We start from the raw sequence: 20,238 nt of genomic DNA on the forward strand, positions 1-20,238 counted from the left end.
TATTATTATTATTGTACATATCAATGTTCGCCATGATTGCTGACATTACCTCATCATTCTTGACTGATATTCCATCCCCGACTTGTGGGCCCATCAGTAATGTAGGTTTATTAAACACTGTTTTGAGACACCAATTTTTATTTTTATTTATTTATTTATTTAGGGGTTTTTTTGGCTGGGGGGTCTCAAGCTGCTGAAGGGGATTAGAACCAACAAATAAATAACATACACACAAACATATACAGAAAGAAAGAAAGAAACCAGACAGGCAGACAAAGTGACACAGAGACACAGAGGAAGGTCAAGGTTGTTTAAACCTTGCACTGTAAGTTGAGTTGAATTTTAAAATGCTACTTCCACGTTTTTCAGGTTATTCTTACTTCAGAACAAAGAGAAGTGATTGCTAAGAGTATGCAGAGATTGCACAAAAAATCATGGAATATCCAGTTAGGGTGACACACTCAAGCTGAGAGTGGCTGGGAATTACAAATCTTTTTCAAAATGATTTTTCAATTGAAGTACTTTTGGCTGGCGGTTAACACTGTCACCACATAGCAAGACATGTTCAATTCAAGGTCTGGGTCCTTCTGTGTAGAGCTTACATGTTCTCCCTGTGTCAGCCCTGCGACTGACCGGGGATCAGTCCAGGGTGTACCCCGCCTTTCGCCCGTAGTTAGCTGGGAAAGGTTCCAGCACCACACCACTCTGACAGTCTGACAGATAAGCGGTATAGAAAATGGATGGATGGAAGTACTTTTGCCCCCCTTATGGGAAAAAAACTTGAATACGGAAAGCAGCAACATTTCTTTTCAGACAGAAGGCAGCTTTCTTTACACAACTTCTTCCACACTTAGTAAGATCTGACCCCAACAGGGGTCCAACAGGCACGCTACTTAAAATATCATTTCAGGTGAAGCTCACAGCAGTGACAACTATTACATTCCCCTGCATACCAGCTTCATGATTACCCAAGTGGACAGATTTAAAAAAAAAAAAAAAAAGAATCAACACATCCAAATGTAGGTCTGCTGAAATAATTTCCATTTCATCCTATCACTATGGAAACCAGGGACCAAAATAGAGTGGAAATTGTGCTGTCAGAGAGGTAATGTTTTTAATGTGAGAGGAAGTAGTTTATCTTAAATCAAGTTTTGTGAGAATGGAATATGCTGCTTGCATACCACACACACAAGTTTGTGTCAGTTTTCATTAGGAAGACTTAACTTAAGACACATGAGACAACAGCGACTATGCTATTGTCATCATGTACTGACACCTGGGACAACATACAAATGTGTGCGGGCCACAAGACACCACAAAGATGTGTTTAAAAAAAAAAAGACAAAAACTTTTTTGAAAACAGTTGAGCTGAGAATTTGATACTGAAATATGATTTGGCGAATAATGACAAAATGAAAACATGGAAAATTTAGCTATACTTTAATAAGACACAGAGTTTACAGTCATGCTAGCAGCTCTGTGAGGTTCACCATAGGCACAATGGTGCTTTGAGCCAAGAGCTGATTTGTTTGTTGGCCTGCTAATATAGTACTTACAATGTTTGCTATCTTAGTTTAGCATGTTAACTAACGCTTCCTAACACTGCACACAAAGTACAGCTGAGGAATGCCATCAGTTTTGGAAATATTTGGTTGAAATTTTGACCTGATGGTGAAGCTGGATGAAAAGTGAACAGATCACAGAGGTGTTTGTTACAATTTATCCTGTGGTTATTATGAATGTCTGTACCGAAAGTAATTGCAATCCGTTCATCATTTTGACATTTCACTCAAAGACAAAAATCCAAACAATCACATTAGGATTCATCATCTGGGAACCATGATTGTATTTACAAAGTTTCAAGGCAATTCATCCAGCCATCTATTCATCTCCAATCTTAGTCATTCATTTACAGGACTCCCCATCTTATTTGAAAAACAAATATACATTAGTTAGTTCGAGGTATCACGATACACCAGTACTGAGAACTGCAATTAATAAAAAATTAAATTTCGATATTTTCCATGTGATAATATGGTGCCTGTGCAGATATCAGACCTTGTGGATGTTTTGTTATTCAGCTCATTTGTTTGCCTTTTCGCTGTGCATTAAGTATAATTGTCCTTTTTGATCATTTTTGGACAGTTATAAAGAGCAAAGTTAAAGACGAATTTCACCTGTCTTTAATCGCAATAATACAGTTAGCATTTATTTCTTGTCCACGATAATCATGCTGTGAAAACCTGATATCATGACAGCCATAGTACAAGTTAATCTTAAAGAGTTATCTCGTTAATATTACAAGATAATCCTCTCAGACATCGGGGGTACTGATTTAAAATCAGTCCTCTAATGCCTGCTACTGCTTTTAACACTGGGGATGTAGTTTCCTCATTTTCTGGTCATCAGATTTGTTCTAGCTGTTTTTGTGCCTCTGTCTGTGATCAGAACATTCTCATTAGGCAGGGTGACTGCGGGCATGTAAGCAACCTTGCCACCACATATTATCTATTTTGTCATCATGCCAAAGTATTCTGTGTTCACAGTACAACAGAGTCAGTTGGGGAAAAAATGCCATTTTAGGGAAAACTGCTTCTTTTGAACATTAGGAAATTTTAAATTAAATGGCACATGTCCAATAACTTACCAAACGAGGCAAATATCAAAGACTTTTCTCTCAGCCTCCTTCCCTGTGTCTCACTTACAACAATAAGATAAATTACTTCCGACCGATCAAACATTAGCAATGGTAATTGCTGCCACCGGCGTATCAGACGTTTGTGAAAGTGAAGGACAGCAACAGAGAGGCACACAAAGAGGGAGACAGATAAGAGGCATGAGGGACAGGCTGCAAGATGGATAACTCTGACAAACAGTGTGACCCCGAGCTATAAGTAGGGAGCAAAATTCAGTGAGGATATGTGCATGCATTTGCACAAAGAGTGAGTAGCATTAATGTTCAAGAACAGTCCATAGACTGTTTGTGACTCTCATGTGGAACTTTCACAGTTGGCTCAGGAAATCAACTTAAAGAAACTAGTATACAAGTTTTCCATGCACCACCATGTTAAGAACAGGTTTGACTGTCTCTAACTTTATCCCTTGCTTTCTAGTGGGGCTAAGTTCAGTCTCTCTTCTCCACAAACATGCTTGTGTATCATATGCTCTGTATATCATGGCAGCCTTTAGTACCCTACTTCATGTAAATGCATATGTGATTCATCAGAGACAATAAAAAAACTACAAACATACTGCAAGCTGAAACATTTGGAGAACTATCTGTTAACAACTGTTGTTAAGTGTTGAAATGGGTTTGTTTTCTTCCATTTTCTCTTTTTCATATTTTTTAACAAAGGTTTTTGCAGTCTTGATGAACTTTGGTGTGATGAATCTTTTGAGCTTGTGAGATAGTTCTACCCTCGACCTAATCAGCCTGCTTAAGGTTAAATGCTCCGAGAAGCTGCTTTTGATGCTGCTGTCAGCATAGTACAAATAATAAGGAGATGGACGCCTGTTGACATCAGACCAGTCAACTTAAATCTGTGCATTCTGTCTTTCTAGAGTGAAAACACTACATGCACTAAACCGTGAGTGAAATGCAAATGAAACAATCACCTGTATGTGACAACAATCCTCTTAGTCTGAGTCATCTCAACAACTCAAGTGGAGTATTCACATTTTTACGAGCTGTAATGGAGACCCATCAGATCATGCATATACCTGGATTTAAGCACCACACCAACATAATATCATCTTATAGCGTCTTACAGCCATTTATTTTAAGACCTGATGAAGTCCAAGGCTCATTCCCTTTTAAATCTGCTTTTGGTCTCTGGAGAAGAAAATCTGTTTCTTTAAGGAGCTACACTACTTTAGCTGATCACTAACTCTGTCTCTCTGCAGTTTAGTGGTAGACATGTTGCATATTGTGGGTTTATCAGAGCTTTTTCAATAGGTGGAAAAAAGGTTGGAAAAAAGGCTGAAGAGAACGTTGAGAATTAAGCCAGTGAAGCTGCAGGCCATATAACCAGAACACTGAGCTGAAAGATGCAGTTTAGAGCTGAGGTGAACCACAGAGTCAGGTGATAATTCTCTGAAGGTTCATCACTAAGAACTATTCCACATTTTCAATGGACCCTTGTTAATAGAAAATTATAGATTAGTGCAGCGCTAAATATCATAAAGTTGAACGTGAGCAGCAGGTGACAGAGCTCATATTGAACTATTTTTCTGAATAATAACACAACTGCATCTGCTGGACATTGTGTGGTGTTTTTTGGAGTGTCAACACGATGTTCCCATTGCCTTAAATAGTTTGAGAGAAAGGTCACACAAAGTAATGGGAACTGACTTGGTGTGTTAGCTGCTTTTACTAAATTCAGTAGAGTTTGGACTGACATAGAGTTAAAGAAAAAAAGGACTGCATCTTGCAGTGACTATTTCTTAAAATGCACTGTTTTCTTACTATTGGTAATAGTCACATTGCTGTGGGCATAATGTAGCCACTGATACTGTCACCAGCCTGGAAACAACACAGCATAATGATGAGACTCCTGGTCAGACAAGGTCCTGGTTTTCCAGGCTTTTAATGAGTCCAGACTTTGGACACAGTGAATTTGTAACCCACCTTTCTCATAGTCGGGTATGCTGTCTTTGAGCAGGCAGCTGAGCTGGTGGCCATTGAGATGCAGAAAGCGCAGTTGGTCTCGAAGTGAGGCTTCCTCCAAAACACCTGGGATGACACGGCCCACGCTGTTTTGAGATATGGGTAGGCCGAGCCCCAGGGCCAGGGTCGGAGTCAGGTCAACCTGCTCTACCACTCCAGGCTTCTCCATTCCCACTGACATCACAGGGCAACAACACACAAGCAAAACAGTGAGGAGCTACTGCAACACACAATGCTGAAATAATGACACAGAGATTAAGTGCATTTCTTTGCATTTTTCCTTTGTTGTCTTTTGGGTGGTATCTTTGTTTTGCTGTGTTATTTTCTAACCCTCAGTAGGTCTAAATCTACAATGTCTTTTCTGTTGATAAATTTCAAGAAATCTCTTCAACCTGCCAGTCGTTTTTTTCTCTACGTACAATATCAAACACAGAAAAACTTTCAAAAACTTGATTTTAAGTCACAGTTGTGTTGCATCAATGGGCTTTTGCAAGAAGCAAAATGGTCATTTATTTACGAGAATCTAAGTCAAATTTTAGTACTTCGAACTTCAAAGAAATCCAGAGACAAAGGTATTTACACGATGGATGCAAGGAAATGTCTCAATTTTCATACCATCTGCTCTGAAAGATTCCTCCGTCACACAATGAGAGCTTGTCTGAAATGATTTCACAACACTCATCAAGATACATTTGAAAAAGGAGGTTCTTAAAGTCTGGAGTCTAACCTGTCACATACACTAACAGTGAAAAAAATCCCACGCCTTTCTGTTATTTGGAAGTCAGTGACAATGCAGAAGATATTTTGCCGGGACATATCACTCTAATCACAGCAGCTGCAGCATCTCTGTCCCCTCAGGACAGTCAAACTGCAGTGACAGAAATGTAGTGAGTGTGGAGAAACATCTATAACCTTTCTCCACAGCTGAATCTCCTTTTATTCATTAAAGCTAAGTGCAGCTCCTTTGCTGATTAGAATAAGGGCAACATTTAATGATTTCTAGCATAGAAAACCTGAATCTAAAAAAAAAAAAATCAAGACAAACATCCCTGATAATTACTCTTGTATTAATGCCTGAAGGTATGGCAATGAGGGGAAGGTTGTTGCGAAAATGTGGTTTTCATTTTTCAAAGTTTGCCTCCTTGTCAAAAGTAAACAGACATTTTCATGGTGGGAATTGGGTTCCTGCAGAGACCTTTGAAAAAAACAAGCAGAGAGTGGGAGTCATTTCCCAAATCGACTGTGTCTGAGTGAAGTTTTTAGGCTGCAATAATGAACTATACCACTGCTTAATAATTCCAAAAATGAACAACACAGCTTACATGTGTTGGGAAGCAAGACAGCTGTAGACTAAAGACTGGCACAAGCCCCAGAGCTCTGAGCTAATTTGGTAATTGGACACAATGCCCTAAGCTTGAGAATTATCCATTTTATATTAGGAGATGGATTTGCAATGAGACAAGGACTTCATTGTGTTAAACCCATAGCCATTCAGTATAATGCCATGCATCTACCAAATGTATGAGACTTATTTAAACCTCCCACTTAGCAATGACTAACTGAAAATGTTATGGTTCTAGTTACAGCAATTACGCCAATGGGTACATTTGCCACAGATTTCTTTTTACAGTAAAATATGTTCCAAAGACCCAAAGACGTGCTAACATTAAACCAACATTTACCACCTGGACGTATGATTTTAGGATGCTGTGATCTGTTCTCTGAAAACAAGTGAAAAAAAAAGTAATCAGCTTGCTCAACCACTGACCACATGCCCACATCCGAGCAAGCCCCTATAGAAAAATATCCAGGCTGTTTGTACTGTACTATTTGGTTTCCACAGAAAAGAGCAGCTCACATTCTGGGACAACAGATGTGTCATAACTCAGAACAAGGTTACACACACAGAATACTGATTCATAGATGAGAAAAGCGCAGCTGATGATGAAGCCATATGCATTAAAATATCTAGCTCGCTAATATCGTCTCTAGTATACCACCATTGCGGCAATTACTGAGCTATGCATTTGCTCAGCTTGGTGATTAGTTTGTATGAAGGCTGGCAGTAACAATATTTTCTCAGCAGATGATAGGACATTTACCAACACTTGCTGTCATTCGTTTATCTCGGTGTTGGCACATGTACAAAATACAGTACATGTATATGGGTACCAAACCTCTGTTCATTACTAATTCATTTAATGCTCTTTCATCTCTTGATATGACCTGTTTTAATAATTCAGGCACAATAGTAATAATATCTCTTTTACGTCAGTAGGCTGAAATTTTGTCCATCGGTGTATCAAAACATTGTTCAGGCTGGAGAGTTAAAACCTTACTTGTTCTGTACTGTTTCTAGAAAAGGAAACAATACACAGACGCCGAGCTAAGCAATGGCTGTAAAGTACACACCTGAACACTGTGATTAAAGTGCCACTGCCCGTCATTATTTTTCCAGAAATGTCGTCTCAGTGTTCTTCCAATCTGCGGTAAAGAGGGCTGTTGTCTCAATGATCCAGTGAGAATAAAATGTGAAGCTCAGGTACTGAGCTTGCAATGAAACACTGCAGCAAGTTCCAGTGAAAAACAACAAGTAGCTGAGTTTTCTACTAATGACCCGCCATTCTCACTAATAAAATAAAAATAACCAGTTATAACAACAAGGCTAATGATTGGTATAAATACAAGTCTCTCTCTTATAGTTTAGAAGTTACAAAGAACTTGAAGTATAATCGATTTAAGTATTAATTAAAAAAAAATAAAGTGTTCACACAAACAGATGGCTGAATATAAAAAATAAAAACCACAACAACAAAGCCGGAACAAATAACTCTTAAAGGTCCTGAAAACTGATTTTCTCAAGCAGCTTCTTATGAGCTATTTAATCTTAGATAAACACACTATTTTCTACTAAAGTAAGAACAACAGAGATTTCTGTATTTCCTTTTTTCTTTCTACTCTGTCGTTGGTTTAAAAAGGGTGGCACTGAGTCAGAAAAAAGTGATGTCATGTACTTCGATGCACAAATCAGGATTTTGGAAGCATTTTGGCTCTGTCTGTGTCTGTTGTCTTCATTTCTGTCTAGATTGCAGCACTGACTGACTGAGTGAGTGATAAAGTTACACCATTGGCTGGTCGAAAGTTGGAGTTTGCTCATTGGCCGTTGCGCTTTCAAAATGAGCTGGCACACGCATTAATTACGTACTGTGACTCCAGACTCTATGCATATGGTCACAGCTCTGAGGCTGTCATTCTTGTAGAACTGAGGACTTTTCCCACTTTTAAGATCACGAACTATGTGGGACTAAGTGGTCTCAGGTGAACTGAGCGGTGAGACAATACAGAAAATTTAGTTTCTATGCTTAATTTATATGAATTACAGGAAAGCACCCATCACTAATGAATCAAGGCATTAATTAAACTGGACATATTTTCTTGAAGAGAATGCAGAATCTGGCATTTACTTCCTAGCCCCTCTGTGACTGATAAAATTATATAATTTAAAAGCATTAACTCCCTCTGGTAGGCAAGTCATTCACGCTGTTGGCACCACAGGAGGCACAGAGTGCCAACAAAACTAAGAATTCTGACAACTGAACTGGAAATGATTAATTAGCATGAATGGTCTATAAATAAAAAATGCGCGCAAAAAAGATGTCATAAATAGACCTGACTGTGAAAGAGGCAATTATCACGATCACACTTTCACTCTCTGTCGCACCTAAATAAAGTTCTGCTCAGGAGTTTCTGTTTGCCGTCTCCTGAGATGACACTGTGCCTCACACTAATATTACTTGAAAGTCATGAGCCGACATGGAAGAAAATCCTACTGACAAACTAATTCATAATTTTCAGTTCTCAATCGCATCATGTCTGCACATTTATTCATGGGTCTGTAATTTGACAGGTTACAGCTGTGACAGTATCACTAGCCCCGCCAAACAGAATCTCATCGATTTAGTGACAAATCTGTTGCCCTCAGCCTCTTTAAACAACACATTGACAGTTTACCTTTTCTTTTGAAGGCCGGACTTATGAGCACCAGGGGTGTATTGACTTCTGGTTCTGAAGAGCCTCCGTGGCTGCCGGTCTCCGACATGCCGTGGTCTCCACACAGCACCAGCAGGTAGGGCAAGGATCCCTCCGCCTCCTGAGAGAAGCAAACACAGAGGTTAATGGACTCCCACTCTATGTGCCGATCTGGGAGGGCAAACCTCAAAGCTTCAAAGCGTTGAGATGTTAATAATTTAAACTTGGCACCAAAGAAATGCATCGAGTTTGGGTAAAATGACGGCTGCTAGGATAACAGATTGTTTTACCAGATATTTTTGATCTTTGTTAGTATGTTGGAGATAATAACAGAAAATGAAGGTATTAAATTATTACTTTTGAAAAGGAAGTCATGGCAATCACTTCCTGGTACATTTTTGCTGCAGCTCGAGACTAAAAAAAAAATCTGACAAAAGCAGCAAAAAAACACAGGATGAATCGTTTGTTGAGGATGACAGACTTTGATCAAACCTGGTTTCTTCCCTAAGTGATTCCCTTTTAACTAGACTCACAAGAAGCTTCCATTGACTACAACAAAATTCAACAAAAAAGCCTGATGAGTCATGGTAGTGGGCGCTGATTTAAAAACATGACTACAGATGTTAACAAAACAAAAGCCAAATCTTACCACACATTACAGTACTCTCAAAAGACTTGTCAATTTAACGTTCTATCACAAAAAAAGAAAAAAAAATCAAAGACCAGAGAATTCATTTATTATGGAAGATGAAAAATTGTATCCAATCAAACACAGATTAACACACAGCCTGCAAGACAGAGAAAGCAATAATTGCTGAAGGCCGACATAAATTCTGCTGTTGTGTTGCCAAGTCAGACAAAATGTTAGTTTCATTTTGGATGACTTTATCTGAACAGACACAGAGAAAAAGCCAACACTGGCATTAAGTGTTTATGTTTTTAGCCACAGCCACAGTAATACACTGATCATACATTTTTGATACAGTTGAAACATGACATAAAATATGTGATGAATACACTGAGCAGGTTGGAGCCTCAGCCGAACTGAGCCACTGAGCCCAGCTTATATCTCCTACTCACTCAGAAAAAAGAAGCAAAAGACTTCCTTCTGTCCCGGATTTTATGTCTTCGATGCTTGTTATAAATGCCACTGGACACAAGAGACACCTCAAGTCCATTGCTAAACACCACTACGTCCCATACTGAGTGAGCCTCTTCTCTGCTTAAGATAAGTCACAGTTTACTCCTGTTACGCAGGATAAAAGCACAAGGTCTTTTTTGTGAGATTTTTGTCATACTTTATAAGAAACCTTTTATTTTAAACCCGATCCACATGCTCATGTTTTCCATGAGCAAGCCAGAACAAAATCAGCTAAACTGTTTATATTTTTACTGTGTAATCATACTGTTGGTTACAGAGTGATTCCCAACTAGAGGTACCCCAGGGGGGGTATTTGTGTGGTTCTCAGGGGTACGGAGAAAGCTCAACTATACTGTAATTTAAAATAAATAAATATATCGCCATATTTTGGTAGGAATGGTTGTTTTGCATTTCATTTTAACAAAAGAAGAACTTAAAAATAATGACATGAATTCTGCTGGGACCTGTACCAAAGAAGCAGCTCCATTAGATATTGCACTAGGCCATATCTCAACTCTGCTAATATTTTGATTAATTGTTCAACCCAAACAAAATGTAATTGAAAGCAACAGATATATGGTTGAAATAGTTATGTATAATGAGATATAAGTATCATGACTAAACTGTTGAAACAGTTTGTTATATATTTTGAAACCTCCAATTTGACCTGACCAAAGCAACCTAAATTCTGAAAAATAATATTTTATAAATGTATTTTTTCATTATTGTAAAAAAAAATAAATGTTATTAGTGAAATGTGGTGCCAGTGAAGGTTTACTTTTAACACCTCAACTGATGCAGACGAGCTGTGGGGTTATGCAAGACAATAAAATGGAACCACTGTAGTAAACATTACACTGGTTTATAGAAGAGTTACAGCTCAGTTACAGGACAACACCCAGGTGCCCTGTCAGGACTGAAATGAAAGAAAGATATAACAGTTTACACACTTTCATGGCTCAGATTACACACTGCTCCATGGGTCAACTTTGAGAGGTTTTGTACAAACAACAAAAATATCAGCCCAACCTTAAAATCTGAAACTTCCAGAAGAAGACTGAGGTCATGTGATCTCCATTAACACAAAGGAGTGGTGGAGGCCTTTATGACCATGGGACCCTGCTTTCCAATCATGTTTTAATGTGTGCAGCCGTCCACTCTTCATATGAGCATCACCTTGCAGCACAAACTCTGAGGGCTGTCATTTGAATGCTACCCTGCTTTTCTCCTCCATTGTGCTGCAGTAGGAGCCATCATGTGCTTCAGTACTAAAGAATGCAGCAGCAAACAGTCAAACACCCTGAAATGTCAGGAGTACACAAAAACAGACATGTTAAAAGTACATGCTGATAAGAGAAAACATTGTTAGTGCTGGAGCTTCTAAGGTACTCTGCAGGACTCTGCTAGGCTGTGTCTATTTATATGTCACACTGCTGCTGGAGAAAAGATCAGCCAGAGCTTTCAATAATGTGACTGAAACAAGACTTTCAAATACATTTCATTGAAAGAGCTCACTGGGAGCATGTATGAGGCTGCCTCTGCGCACAATGCACAGATGTCACCATAAGTCTGGAGAGGCAGGATTTAACAAGATAGAATTAGCAGCTTTGGTGATGTGGTGAAATGTTGCTTCGACATTTCCACAAATACACTTCATTGTATCTTTCGCAAAGAGAAAAAGTTTACAAGGATATCTGCATTGCTTTCTGTTATCCCGCTGCCGTTTCAGAGATGCAAAAGGATGAGAAACAAGAAGGAGATTGCAGGCTCATGTTGACATGACTTGACAATCTAAATACAAGCTACACAGATGAGTGACAGCAAGACAATGCTCATTAGCAACATACACACACGCGGCGTGAAGACAATATGCATGCACAGCTGGCAGAGCGCACAGAGAAAACAGGGCCACAGGACCTGAACACTGATCGAAGACAAAATTAAAGATAATAGAAACGCTTAACAGATTATTAAATCTCTGGGCTTGCTCCAACAGATAACATATTAACTGCTGGAAATGCTGCAACTTACCTGTGTAATTAAATGACCATCCACAATCTAATGATACTAAAAATTCCCATATACCATTAATATAACATTAATATACCAATGACTAATAATTAATTTAAATTTGCATATTTTATTTATTTACCACACAATAACATTGACTTCTATTACAATAACCCTCAAAGCCTTAAACAAAGTATATAATTATTATTTTTTATTTGAAATGCTATGTTGAGCTTAATGAATTTTTAATAGAGAGAAACAGGTCTTGACAAGCACCAATTAAATTACGCAGCAGCAGTACTAATCTACTAAATCAAATTCAATTCACTTGAATTGAAAATAAGAAGCCAAAAGCAGCATCTCCAAATACGATGAGTAAATAATAAACAGACTAAAGTTGTAACCCTTAAGGTTTTCATCAAATTAAACCCTGTTTTTGATACTTTATTGGCATTCAATGTATTTACCTCTCAACCTACGTAAGAGATTTCTGTGAAATTAAATTACAACAATAAATTGTTGAAATGCAAAACCAAAACACTGAGGAGTCTAAAATCCTCTTTAGAGCTGAGTGGAAACACAGTGTCTGATAACCCTGGGTTCTTCAATACGGCCGACACCTTTCACATTACCAAAAGTCCTTTGACACAAAAGTATTACTAAGTGCAACTTTAAAACTTCACATAAATTTTAGGAGGTCCTGGACACTTTTACAAAACAAACTCTGCAACACAACGACAGAACAGGCAGATACAACATTTGAATAAGAAATTACCTTTGAAATGAGAGCGCCATGAATCTTCTTCAGGACGTCATCCATCTCCAGCAGTTTAGGCTGGATGAGGGAACTGTGAGGTCCACTGATGTGACCAATGTGGTCGAGGCCCAGGTAGTGCAGGATCAAAATGTCCCAGTCATCTCTCTTCAGGGTGCTATCCAAGTGACGGGTCACATTGTTGTCAACCTACGCGGAAGCATAATGCATAGAAGATACACATTTACTGATCTACAGGATTTCAACTGATAACTAATTTAGGTTTATATTATTTAAAATAGCTCCCCAGTGCAAATAAAAACTGAGCTGAAAGGAGCTTAATGCAAAGCGGTGACAGAGTCTGATGACTGTCTGATTATCACTGGGATATGGTTTTGCAACAGCTATTTACCTTCAGTCCACATTTCAGACAAAGGCCTCAAAAATCTGCACTAGCAATATTCCAACATAAACAAGAACTGATTGCATACAGTCCCTCAGTGGATTTGAAGCTATGGCATACAGAGCTAACTAATGAGCAGTTTTTTTGTGTGATCTCATATCTGAGCCTCCCTGGTGGATCAGCTGCCTTCAGATCACTCGTAGATAATGCAAAGACTGAATCATTTCCGGTCACACATGTAGAGCATATTGCACTGAAAAATACATAAACCACTGCTTAATTAATCAGTACTGCATTATGTACAATCTCTGCTGTATGTACTGGTTATCAACATGGTTTAAAATACAAAATAGCATCAGCTGTATGTGAGTTGTTGTATGATGCAGGTAAAGGGTTCTTGCATACACAAAAATAATTCAAGGAGGTTCATTAATAATCAAAGTGAAGATGGAAGAATTTTAAGGAAAGATTTCAAGTTTATACAAACAGGCGCCCATTGGGAAGCTGTGTAAAACATGAATTAAACAGAATGTGATAATTTGCTAATCCTTTTTAAGACATACTCAGGTGAAAACAGCACAGTAGATTTACAGTTTTATCTCATCACTTCATTGATTTTTGCAAATATATTCCTACTTTGAATTTGATGAAAGCAACATGTTTTAAACAAGTTGGGACAGGGACAACAACAGACTGGGAAAGTTGTGGAAAGCTCAAAGAACAGGTTCATTGGTAACAGGCGATAATATACAAACATGACTACATGGGCTCAAAAACACTCCGTAAAACACACTGTTAAACATCAATCTCAAGGCTGCCATAGAAAATAAAGTCAAAATTTCTTCCTGAATTTCTTTACATATCACTTTTAACATTACTGAATCATAAGCAGTCACCAGAGGCTTTAATCCTGTATCAATGTTGAGCAGAAAAATACATCTCTCACACAGCCGATCCCTGGCTGCTTGACTCATACATACCTCAGTGTAGTCAGATACAAAGAAGGAGGTCGTGCCATCATACTCCATGAAGTGTTTGGGAAAGAGGCGCACCCAGGTGTCATCTCCGTAGAAGACTATCCTCTTCCCTGCTGTTTTGGCCTGCCAAATGAGGTTGTCTTCCAGTAGTGCAGGAGAATTCAGGTTCATTACCACATCAATGAAGCCTGGGATACTGCCAGTGGTAAGAGCCTGGGGATGGATATGTTTTTGTCATTGTCCTTTGAACAATAATTGTCTTTTAATGATGTTATGCAACTTCACAGTTTCATCATATTAATCTAGCTAATTAAGATTTGTGCTGCAGGACAGTGCTCAGTAAAAAAACCAAAACTTTTTTTTAGTACATTAAGAATTTAAAAAAAAAAAAAATTAAATTAGTCAATTCCCCTTTTACCTGATTGATCTAGTGTTGGTAGCCAAACTAGCTCCCAAAGAAAATCCCACTGCTACAAACTGAAACTGAAAACCAAATCAGTTAGATTGCTGATATTTATGAAGTACAGTTTCTACTGATTTCATCATGGAATCTGAAAAAACAACCACACTGGCCTCCATCTGACTGACAAGGAAAACAGCCTGTTTTGGAAGTCAGGAGAGAGCCTAGTGCATCGTCGAGGGGGTAGTACAAAGACCTTGTCTTTATGCACCGAAGGAGACATGAGATTGCAGATGCTGACAGGAAACTGTGTTATTTAAACCCCCTATGAGCCACCTGGAGCACAACCTGAGATCCAGTGGGATGCTTAAAAATGCAGGCTAAAGTCAGAGGTGACCAGCCTTCATTGTGTGAGGGGGTCTGGTGTTAGAGGAACCAGATACTCAAGCTGGGCTGGCAAATCATCTTCTTAAACTCCATTTTATCTGGTTTATTGTTGGTGTATTTGTCCTTCACTTCACACGGAGGTATTCCGGTCATCAGCTTTGGGTTGCAAAACACTTTGTGGCAGATTGTGGTTAGTGTGTGAGTACCTGTTCTATTGCAACACCAGCCACCACACACACACAGAAGACAAACACCAACTGTAACAAGCGTCAAACCTTTATTTGCTATCACATTTTCAATATACCAAGGACAGTAATGTTTTACCAGTGTGTGTCAAAGTTCTCCTCTGTCACCGTGAAAGCTATCCGACTTAACGACGGCAAATTATGAACATAATTCATGCCAAAATAATGTCAGAAGCCTTTCAGTTTTGACTCACAGGTACTGCTCCGACAGGAAATTCTGAGCCTCATCTTGTGAGCTTTGTTCCTGAGCTCAATTATTTACGACTTCCTTCCTTGCAATTGTTTTGCTCCTGCCAGTGCAGATGCTTGTTTCAGGAAGAGATGGATGGTTCCGCTTCAAAAGCAGTCCTCTCTTTCTGCCTATCTGGTCTCAGTGTGGTCCCCAGTCTATTAATAGAGATGGTCTGACCAAAACAGGCCCAAACACTTTGCTGTTAGGCAACGCTAAACACAGGGGGGAAATGCAGATAATTCTACTGTAAAGAAAACGATCAGCTGGAGCTGGGAGAGCTGTATGAAATAGTTTACAGTATAAAAGTCTAAATCTTAAAATCTCTCCAGATGCCAAAAAACATTGAGAAGCTGCCCAATCGAATCAGTGACTCACCAACATACTAATTACTGGCCCACAGTATGTGTCTCAGCTTAGGATGTTTCACTGCTTAAATGTCAAATACGATATCATGGGGTATATAAACGTTCTCTGGCACAGTGATGAACTCTTGCAAAGGTGCCAAAAAACAGACGGAAGAGGGCGGTCACTTCGAGTTTTTCAAGCCTGGCAAAAGATTTTTAGTGTTTCTTTTCACTTACTTTTGCTTGACTACTGAAAGGACACTTCCCACCATTAACTCAAAAATATCCTCAGTCGTCTAAGGGCTTATTACCAGATAAAAACAAAATGTGTGTGTGTATACTACCCAGCCAGCCTTTCAAACACCCTCCAGTGCATTGCTGCTGCAGCTGCTACTGTGCTGATTTACTGAATTCATTGTCCAAATCCACCACCTCAGTAATGTCCACTGACTGCTGTGCCAGTCTGAGAGGGAGATGGCTCAACTGGCCACATGTGAATAGAGGACTGGCAAGGAAAACCAACTTCTTTTCTCTTTCTGTCATGGTTTAGAAAGAGCAAGTAAATTGGAACCATTAAATTTAGTGGGACAACCCTGAAGTAGAGTTTTCAGTATAACTGGCAGTTTAATAATAATAAAAAAAATACACAAACGAGAAAGTGGATACTGAGACCCAACTGTGTATATGAATAAGACCTCAAAATCAGCTGCGTTGTATGTGTGCACGCAGCCTCTAACTTAATTAGATACATGGAGGCAGTGTTGGGTCTAATGTGTGTGGAAATTAATGGCCTTGCCACTGAGAGATTATGATTTAGGTTAGTTGGCTGTGTCATACCAGTTAACTAGGTGCAATGCAGTGATAAAGGTCCACAGATGGCAGCTGGTTTCTACTGCCACCTACTGGTGTGTCACAAAATCTCAGGGCTGTGACGGACCAGTTTTAATCTTAATACTTCTGATGTTGCAAATAACCCAAATTCTAAATGTTAAACTGAGCCGCATTTCTATATACATAAAAGCAATATTTTCCTTCAAAGCTATGATATTATGCTAGTTGTCGTCACGTACCAGCTGCAGTGTGGCAGCATGTCAAAGACTCAGGAGGATGTGTGATGATTTCATGACCGTGGGCTCTCATCTGTATTCCCTCAAAAATAAATCTCTGCTTCAGTTAATTACCAGTCATACAGACTTTTCGCTTGGAAAGTAAATGAGAAAGAATATAAAGCAGTGCAGTGACTAAATTAGGTTAAAAACACACCTATGTCTCAAATCCACTGTCACTGCTCACCCACCCAAAATGTGATTAACAGGTCCTTTAGCAGGGCTTATCATGTACCTGTGTGATCTCACCAAACCTGAAAAGGAAACATGTGTGAACAGCTGAGGAAGTTGCCTTTTCAGTTACTCCACTCCTCCATATACTGGACTGTATTGTACCAGTCTGCAAGATAAACCTCTTAAGCCTGCACTTCTAAAAGAGAAAAATTTTATTTTGAATATCCTCTCTCATTGATTTCTCTCAACGTACTTGTGGAAAGGTTTCATCCAGAGCTGTTTCTTCAAGCTGCCTTAAGGCTCTTTTACTCCATCATCACTGCATCCTTGTCTAAACCCTTGGATTATGGTGGAACATCTGTCTCCCTGCATGTCCCCCTCAATCACACTCAGCTTTATCCCAGCATCCCTCCTCCATATAACCACTGACCTGCTCACTCATGACAACCAGCCTCGACTCTCCACTGAGACAAAAGCTGAAGAGCCAAATTATATTGTATATATATATAATTATATAACAGATTCATCATTTTTGTCGCTTTTCAAGTAAAAGTTCCTGGTTACAGGAATCAAAGGTTTCATCAGTTATGTTTTTCTGATGGACTAGAGCTGAAACAACGAAACGAACAACAGATGAATAGAAAATAATGTACAACTATTTTGATAACACTCTGTAATTTAATTTGTCGTTTTAAATTTTGAGAATTTTTCTATGTCAGACTCTGGACATACATCACTCTACACAGCTCTCAGACATCCTCATGTAGGAATGAGAAGAGAAACACATTTTTGACTGGAGGGAGACCATTAGTTCTTTTAATACATTGCTTTGAGTTATGATAATCTTTAATAGGCATTTCGATTAACCCATGCTGCTCCTCCATACCTTTTCATTCTCTGGATCGGGCTTCAGTAAATCTTTCATTAGGAAGACTGTGTTGCAGGTTTGGGTAAGTTGTTAATCAAGTTTCTCTTCTATTCTGTCCACTGTCTTTGACACTGACACATGCCCTCAATGACCTAAAGATCTCCTAGGCTGCACCCTCATGGTTCTCTTCCTACCTGTCTGACCACCTTTATCAGCCATCACTAAGGAGGATTCTGTCTACATTTTGGATCTTAAGCAGCAGGATTTTTCAGGGCTGAGTTTTAGCTCCAATCTGTCAGCACATCCCCATTCCTCCTAACATTGCTTAAGCATGAATGCTGCCTTTTATTCTGCCCTCTGACACTCAGACTGGATATACCTGACAACTTCAGTTAAATGCCTTCCCACCATCTCAGCACTGCCCAGAATCAATATGAACAAGCCTGAGCCTCTCTTTTCCATGGGAAATTCTTCCCTTTGCAAAAACTCTCTAGCAAAACTAAACACAGAAAACATTTACTCTTTCTGCCCACAGTCTTAGTGTGTTACAGCACAACCAGCTGTCATGCAAGGCACATATGACATGACTGTAAATCCCTCCTGGCTGTGGATCCAAAATACTCTCATCGGCATGACACATCATCCAAGTGTGACAACGCACCATGTTTTCACCCTTTCCAAATTCTGCCATCTAACCCCATTTGCAGTTGTAGGCTGAAAACCTTGCAGCTTTTTAAAAATGTTCTTCACACTTTTCTTCCCATGATTATTCTGGGCTCACAAGAACACTGTTGGGTTGGATGAATTATTGGTCATGAACATCACATGAGAGAATCCTTAAAAACTGAACAAAGGTTTGATTTCCTCCGAGTCACCCACCTTAAATTGACTAAAGGGGTATTTCCTGATAACAATAAAGTTTGAAATTCTTCATTTAACATTGTAATATATTTCCACACTGACAAATGAAGTAAATAAAATGTTAGGCACACCTCTTAGTATAACACGGTGCAGTTCAACAGCATCACATACCGCAGTCTCTAAGATGGCCACTCAGCTGAATCAACACCTCTATAAAACAGTTCCAACAACATGTGCATATTAGGATTTACTGCAGGGTTGTTGCCTTAGACTGCATTAGCTTTATTAGGTGGACCTAATATATGAATAAATCAAAGTTTACCTGACCACCCATATATACTGTCTGTCAGATGTCATGCCTATTTTAGGAAAGTGCTTTTCCTTTTTAAAAAAATCAAACTATATGTTTGTGGCCAATGTGTTTAAAAATGACATCCTCAGTTGGAATACATGGGCTTGGGGCTAAGAGCCACAGACAAACTAAGAAAGCATTCTAACAAAACTTGTTAAAATGTAAGTCTACAGGCTATTTCAGAAGTTTATCTGATTAATGTAGTTTGGCGTCAAAGTGAGATTCAAAGAGAGGTATCAAAGCAAAATACAGTTTGATAGAGCCTTTGTTTTAGAAAAATACATATGTATGTATGTCTGGAAGGAATTGGCAAAATATGATAATATCACTCTGAACTGTTGTCTGTCTACACCAAGTTTATTTGCAGGTTACAATAAGCCAGTCCGTAAAAATCAAGGCATTCTTACAGATTAATGCCATGATGACACATGGTGGACAGACTTGATGGCTGAGTTCTAATTCGAATCTCAACATTTTGATACCCGAGAGACACAGTAGCATCTCACCTTGATCCTGGGCATGGTGACAGTCGGAGGTCTTGCTTTAGCCACAAAACTGTTCGATGAGCCTCTTTCCACCACATGTCTGGTGTAAGGCATATACACGCGACCATTGGGTCCAAATACAAAGTCCTCTCGGAGGGCATCTACTAACATTATAACCACCCTTTTAAAAAGAGGCTGGGGAAGGCGAGAGGAGTTGGGAGAGCTTCCTGTAATTAAAACAAATATTTATGAGTCTTAATAGATCACAGTCAACAGTGAAGATACTCGCATATAAACACGGGTAAGTCTGAGAATCAAACGATGCTGTGAGCTCACCTGTCAGCGGCTCCGCTGGGAGATCTGACAGCTTGCTCTTGGATGAGAGAGAAGACTTGACAGGTACAGGAAAAAATCCCCGAAGAAAGAGAGCAATGCCAATCACTTCAAATATTAAAATGAAAGAGGCAAAAACAGACGAGCGTACTTTCATTTTGCCGGTTGACGGACACTTTAAGGGAACAAGTATGTTAGTAAAATAACTTGCTAGCTAGCAACAACAGGACGCGTCCAGCACAGTTTACGTTATCTAAACACGGGAGAAGATAGACAGCCATAACATCCAGTTTCAAATAGTCGCACTCTCAAACAACAGTGTACAAAGCCACATGTCTTAGTATTTAGTAAACTGCCTCGTTACTATAGACTTGTGACTATAATGAAGAATTAAAACACTAAAACCAGTTAGCACTGTAGCCATTCAAAACAGCTTCCGCATTGATAATATGCAACTACGGGTATAACGTA

General features: G+C 39.1%; 1 protein-coding gene across 4 annotated transcripts in view; it reads right to left on the bottom strand.

The window, feature by feature from the left end:
* The window catches only part of pigg (phosphatidylinositol glycan anchor biosynthesis class G), a 56,477-nt gene extending 36,239 nt beyond the window's left edge, over positions 1-20,238 (bottom strand). For all 4 annotated transcript variants that reach the window (XR_006844834.1, XM_046405694.1, XM_046405695.1 and 1 more), the window contains exons 1-6: positions 19,771-20,238; positions 19,456-19,661; positions 13,984-14,193; positions 12,622-12,810; positions 8,678-8,816; positions 4,628-4,840 (exon numbers count right to left, since the gene is read on the bottom strand). Coding sequence is in view for 3 of the 4 variants with exons in the window: in XM_046405694.1 (XP_046261650.1) it covers positions 4,628-4,840; positions 8,678-8,816; positions 12,622-12,810; positions 13,984-14,193; positions 19,456-19,661; positions 19,771-19,924 (1,111 nt within the window). In the remaining variant the exon portion in view is untranslated. The remainder of the gene's footprint in view (positions 1-4,627; positions 4,841-8,677; positions 8,817-12,621; positions 12,811-13,983; positions 14,194-19,455; positions 19,662-19,770) is intronic.

The sequence above is a fragment of the Scatophagus argus genome, chromosome 12, assembly GCF_020382885.2.
Source record: "Scatophagus argus isolate fScaArg1 chromosome 12, fScaArg1.pri, whole genome shotgun sequence".
Lineage (NCBI taxonomy): Eukaryota > Metazoa > Chordata > Actinopteri > Scatophagidae > Scatophagus > Scatophagus argus.